Raw genomic sequence first — 6115 nt, forward strand, 5'->3', positions numbered from 1 at the left:
AATCTGATTCGTTAAATCACGATATCTCTCATTAGTCTCCAACTGAGGCAATGTCAATAGGATATTAACCTCTCTCCTACAGACAGGGCACCTACAGGCCCTAGGCCACCTATCAGTCCTCCAGTACATTAGTATGCACTGGGCACAAAACCTGTGACCACAGTTAGTCTCTGCTAGGTATGTTATAGGTCCAAGGCAGACTGGGCATTGAGGGAGTTCAGCATTATCAGGATCATAGTCTTCATTGACTTCTTCTTCTTCTTCTTGTTGCTGTTGGTTGTCTCTTAGTTGCTCTCTTACTCTCTCTACTACTTCTTCCTATAGATGGATACAAAATGGGACCATCTATGAAGGAGTGAATGAAGAACTGATTTTGAATAGTAAAAAGATTTTAAATCAATTAATTGAATAGCATTATAAAATACATGAAATACATGCATTTAAGTATAGACTTATATATAAATCTACACTGTTCCTCTAGCCTCTCTATAAATAAATATGACGTTAAGCTGTAAGGGTATACAGGGTACTTCAACAATACTGTAACTGAGTTTCATTTCTCATACCCCAATTCTATATGCTATGACATAAGGCCTTATCCCTATCTGCCCTTATACATTATTAATCCTAAGTAGCAAATAAAGACTTCATCTTTTCATCCTATCTTTTCAAAATTTGCTCAAAAGATTCTTAATAATTTATTTATATTTATTTAATTACTTGTTCAGGATGGACATTCTCTGTTCTCCTACTATCAGTACAGAACAGGTACCACACGCTGAGCAGGAAGATTACAAATAGAGAGAGAAAAGTCCACAGCAGCTCGTCCCCAATGCCTTCAATAAGGCTTTCTGTAGGCTCCATTTTACAAGCCAGCCCACAAAAAATCAACACCCACGCAATTTGAAACCGGATGTGAAAACTAAACCGGAAGTAGATTTATATCTACATCCGGTCCAAAAAACACTTTGCGTGGGTGTTGAATTGTATAGGAGTGGCTTGCAATTGACAAAAAATTAAAAATCATGGATCTTCATCCTGTGTTGCTAGCTGGAGGACAGGCCTCTGGTCTATATCCACTAAACGAGGCGTATCCTAAAGCATTGCTACCAGTAGGAAACAAGCCACTACTCTATTACCCGCTGAGACTACTGGAGAAAAATAATTTTAAAGGTGAGCCCATTGACATTGTCTGAAAGATTGTACACGTGTGCACTGTATTAATAATTGTGTAAGTGTAAACTAAATATTTAATTAATAATAAAGTATATATAAACTTAATGTCGTTGTTACTCATAATAATAATTGTTGTTTTTAATATTTTTTCTTAATATCAGAGGTGACCGTGATCGTTAACTCGCGTGATCTCAAATCAATCAAGCAATCACTCGACGAGTATCCCAGACTGGCTAGCAGTGATATTGAGTTCAACACTTTTGAGGTTCATGATTCTGATGAGACGGGATCAGCCGTGGCACTATCAGCACTAAAGGCATCAGGAAGAATTAAAGTAATAAAAAAATATATAGAATTTAATATTAAATTTTAGAAGAACAATAATTATAATCACAGTGCATTAAAAATAATAATTTAATAACTTCAGACTGTTTCTTTCAATGAAATTCTATGCTGTAGAAACATGTACTGTACCTACTTACTGTAGTAAAGGAACAAAAAATACAATTAAAAAACATTAAAATAATTTTTTAGAATAATAATAATAATTACAGTCTATTTAGAACATTTATATTACATTTAATAATTTCGGACCAATTTTTCAATGGAATTTTACGTTGCTTGTACATGTACCTACTGTAGCACATACATGTACATTATATGTGGCCTAGCAAGCATTGAGTGTGTGAAATATATGCAATATCTTATTGTATTTCTTTATGCTATATTTCATCTCTCTCTCTCTCTCTTCTTTCCTCTATAGTCTGATCTGTTAGTATTAAGTTGTGATGTGTTGTCAACAGTATCGTTGATCCAGTTATGGGAGAAACATGTAACACTGAGATCAGCAGTGAGTCTCCTACTAGTGAAACCACTGCCTTCTAATAATAGCGATGAGAGGCAAAAGACATCAACACCTGCTTTTGGTAAGAGAGAGAGAGACAAGAATACTATAGTTACATGTACATCATGTAGAAGTTTTTCTGTAACCCATGGTTTTTTCAGAAAAATGGCTCCGAAATAATTCCCAATTTTTATTACGTTTTCTGATACATATTGATGTCCTTATACTGTGTAGAAAGTTTGAGCCGATTCCAACTTCAATTTTTTGAGTTATGGTCATTTTAAAAATATGTAAATTTTTGAAAAAATCCCTGTACTATAGCCCATGGTTTTTCCAAAAAATGGCTCCGAAATCACCTCCAATTTTTATTACATTTTCTGATACATATTGATGTCCTTATACTGTGTAGAAAGTTTGAGCCGATTCCGACTTCAATTTTTTGAGTTATGGTCATTCTAAAAAATATGCCAATTTTTGAAAAATCCCTGTACTATATAGCCCATGGTTTTTTTTCATAAAATGGCTCCGAAATCACCTGCAATTTTTATTACATTTTGTGATACATATTGATGTACTTATACTGTGTAGAAAGTTTGAGCTAATTTCGACTTTAATTTTTCGAGTTATGGCCATTTTAAAAATGTGCCAATTTCTGAAAAAATCCCTGTACTATAGCCCATGGTTTTTTTTCCAGAAAATGGCTCTAAAATCACCCCCAATTTTTATTACATTTTCTGATACACATTGATGTACTTATGCTATGTAGAAAGTTTGAGCTGATTCCGACTTCAATTTTTCGAGTTATGACCATTTTAAAAAATCGGCCAATTTTTGAAAAATCCCTGTACTATAGCCTATGTTTTTTTCCGAAAAATGGCTCCGAAATCACCCCTAATTTTTATTACATTTTCTGATACATATTGATGTACTTATACTGTGTAGAAAGTTTGAGCCGATTCCGACTTTAATTTTTCGAGTTATGGTCATTTTTAAAATGTGCCAATTTTTGAAATCCCTGTACTATTATAGCCCATGGTTTTTTCCGGAAAATGGCTCCAAAATTACCCACAATTTTTATTACATTTTCTGATACACATTCATGTACTTATGCTATGTAGAAAGTTTGAGCTGATTCTGACTTCAATTTTTCAAGTTATGGCCATTAAAAGATTTTTTAAAGTACCCTGTATGTACTATATATTTTGTGTATAGCTCATGCTTTTCAGAAAAATGGCTTAAAAAGAACCTACAATTTTAAATATCAAATTGATATTAATATTTAATGTACACGTACATGCATTAGGTGGTGCAGGTGAGAAAGATTTGATTGGTCTAACAGAATCAGGTCAAGTTGTTTTCCATTCGTCATTGGCTGATGTAGACGATGAACTCAAATTGAGCAAAAAAATGTTACAAAGGTAACATAATAAATTATACTAAGAAGATCCATAAAAATAATAAACTGTCTATGTAACATAATAATAATAATAAATACATATATACTTATTCTATAACAATTTTTAAATGCTACTTAATTTTGCTATTTTCTAAAATTAAATTTGTGAAAAAGTAATACATGTACAATTGCATGTACATGTATGATTTGTGCAAATTTTATAAAAATGTGCAAAAAATTTAAAGAAATAGCTATTGTACATGTATAAGGCGAATTCATTAATAAGCAATTACCTTTTATTATTAATTATTAATCTATTGCCAAGAGGATGTGTACATTATCCAGCATATTATTAAACTTGTCCTTTACAATGTGTAGGACACCTCATTTTAAGATGCACTCCAATCTGTTGGATAGTCACGTGTACATTGTGAGTAGGTGGGTTCTTGATTATATGCAGGAGCACCTCAAGAATGCTCTCTCTTTTAAAAGAGAAGTATTACCTCATCTGTTGAAGAACCAGGACTCAAAAAGTAAGAGAGAGAGAGGGAGGGAGGGAGAGAGAGAGAGAGAGAGAGAGAGAGAGAGAGAGAGAGAGAGAGAGAGAGAGAGGGAGGGAGAGAGAGAGGGAGGGAGGGAGAGAGAGAGAGAGAGAGGGAGGGAGAGAGAGAGTGAGGGAGGGGGGAGGGGATGAGAGAAGGAAATGGAAAATGGAAGAGAGTATAAAGACAAGACAATTAGAGAAAAAAAAATTTGTGCCTAATTTTAATTTACAGCATAAAACTTTTCACTTTTGATGGTCATAAATATTACGAATTCGTCCAAACTCATTCGCCGAAAATCTAATTCAATTTTCAAGGATTGTGAAATCTGCGAATTGACATCCCTATAAAATTTTATGCTTTAAGACTGAGTAGAGAAAACTTTTGTGTTCTAAAAACTTACCTGTAATATATATTTTGTTAGTTCTATTACAGTTTTCTGAGAGATTCCATGACGATATTGACAAGTTGGCCTCGCAATACTCCTCCTCTCCTGTCCCCTCCCCCACCCAGTGCCACGCCCACACAATTAGTGGAGCTGAGCTATGCACTAGAGTCAATACTGTATCACTGTATATGGAGGCCAATAGGATGGTGAGTGATGTGTGTCGGAGTGGATCAAATTTACTGTAGGGTGCCTTTTTTCAAGGGCTATAAATTTCATGGATTTTTGTTTTGTGGATTTAATTTTTTGCAAATTTATGCCGTCTGCCATCTTGTACCGTATTAATTTGATTTTTGCGGAAGTAATTTTTTGCGAATTCTAAAAAATTGCGAAATCCACGAAATTTATAGCCCTCGAAAAAAAGGCACCCTACGGTGTCATTAAATCAAATTTATTATTATAATAAATTATTATTATCCATTAAATTAATGGCCACTCTATTTATAGCTTTATTAATATTAATGTAGCTGCACCAATACAAGAAATAATTATTAACGAATTTAATAATAATTATAACCAAACCTGTTGTCAGTCTTTGATATGGGTCATTATGAGTCTTATTGGCCCTAAAGTTACTAACTGCCTAATATGTTGTGGCTGCTTCACTTGGCTCTGAATATTAATTCATTTGTCTCTGAAATATTTTTCTAGATAGGACAGCATTCGTCAAGTTTCATGTTGGACTCTGGAACAAGTGGACAAGGAATAAAGTCAAGTGTAAGTGCAATTATTAGCGTATTAAAAATGGATAAGGATCTTTAATTATTATTATTTAAAAAGTTTAGACTGACATTGTTACATGTACAGTGGCCGCAGTATATGTGTAATTCTTAAATTTGAATTTGAAATACATGTACATGTGTACCATGCCCAAATCAATAAATTGTATGCATGTACATGTATGTATACACTGTAGTTTTTCAAGAAAAATATTACCATTAAAATACTACCATTAAAATACTATCCATTTATTTATGATATAATAACAATAATAATAATAATGTGTTTCAGGCAATCAGTGGTGACTCAGTGGTTGATGAGAGTACTCAGTTATCAGATAAAGTATCAGTTAAGAGGTCAATGATAGGAAGACACTGTGTGATTGGAGAGAAAGTGAAAGTCATCAATTCAGTAATAATGGATCATGTGGTCATTGGAGAAAGGTACAAATGAATTATGATACATGTACTGTATTTACTCAATATTTTGAGTAACTTTAAAAATTCATTAAAAATCCAATTTTGATCAGAACCAGCTCAAACTTTCTACGCACAGAACATGTATATGTATCAGAAAAAATTATAAAAATGGAGATTTCCTACCTTTTTATTTTTGGCAAAATTTGGCCAAACACCCTGTACAGGGACTTTGGCCTGATTTTCAGCAACTTAAAAAATTTATAAAAAATCCGATTTTGATCAGAATCAGCTCAAACTTTCTATGCAATGTAAGTACATACATGTACATGTATGTATCAGATGTATAATTTTAACCTTGTTATATTCATGAAAATGATTTTAAATCTTAATCTCTCTCTCTCTCAGTTGCACAATTCAAAACTCAATTTTATGCAATCAAGTCCGACTGGAGGAGAAGGCAACACTCAAAGACTGCACTGTAGGCCCACGCGTTACTATTAATAGCAAAGAGTAGCTATTGCATCATTCACTCGTTACTATTTTTATCCTCCCCCTCCCACCCGATAGCTGAGC

The 6115-nt window shown here is 33.4% G+C and overlaps 2 protein-coding genes across 2 annotated transcripts in view; one reads left to right on the top strand and one right to left on the bottom strand.

Moving 5' to 3' along the window:
• LOC105315118 (E3 ubiquitin-protein ligase RNF170-like) overlaps positions 1 to 872 on the bottom strand; it is a 2467-nt gene extending 1595 nt beyond the window's left edge. The window contains exons 1-2 of the mRNA XM_020005079.1: positions 721 to 872; positions 7 to 318 (exon numbers count right to left, since the gene is read on the bottom strand). Coding sequence (XP_019860638.1) covers positions 7 to 318; positions 721 to 864 — 456 coding nt within the window. The 5' untranslated portion in view covers positions 865 to 872. The remainder of the gene's footprint in view (positions 1 to 6; positions 319 to 720) is intronic.
• A 105-nt stretch (positions 873 to 977) lies between these two features.
• On the top strand, positions 978 to 6074 carry LOC100631803 (translation initiation factor eIF-2B subunit gamma-like). The gene is made up of 9 exons (XM_020005081.1): positions 978 to 1173; positions 1338 to 1510; positions 1940 to 2102; positions 3324 to 3438; positions 3795 to 3949; positions 4383 to 4552; positions 5055 to 5120; positions 5415 to 5566; positions 5948 to 6074. The coding sequence occupies exons 1-9, from the start codon at positions 1026 to 1028 to the stop codon at positions 6054 to 6056; spliced, it is 1251 nt and encodes a 416-aa protein (XP_019860640.1). The 5' UTR covers positions 978 to 1025; the 3' UTR covers positions 6057 to 6074.
• The last annotated feature ends 41 nt before the right edge of the window (positions 6075 to 6115 follow it).

This window comes from Amphimedon queenslandica, unplaced genomic scaffold, assembly GCF_000090795.2.
Source record: "Amphimedon queenslandica unplaced genomic scaffold, v1.1 AMPQUscaffold_11738, whole genome shotgun sequence".
NCBI classification, from domain to species: domain Eukaryota; kingdom Metazoa; phylum Porifera; class Demospongiae; order Haplosclerida; family Niphatidae; genus Amphimedon; species Amphimedon queenslandica.

Bases quoted from the DNA above. Each gene is read 5' to 3' on its own strand.
- LOC100631803 (XM_020005081.1), top strand. From the start codon at position 1,026: ATGGATCTTCATCCTGTGTTGCTAGCTGGAGGACAGGCCTCTGGTCTA. The intron at 1,174-1,337 runs GTGAGCCCATTG...TCTTAATATCAG, and splicing joins GGAGAAAAATAATTTTAAAG to AGGTGACCGTGATCGTTAAC. The intron at 5,121-5,414 runs GTAAGTGCAATT...AATGTGTTTCAG, and splicing joins GACAAGGAATAAAGTCAAGT to GCAATCAGTGGTGACTCAGT.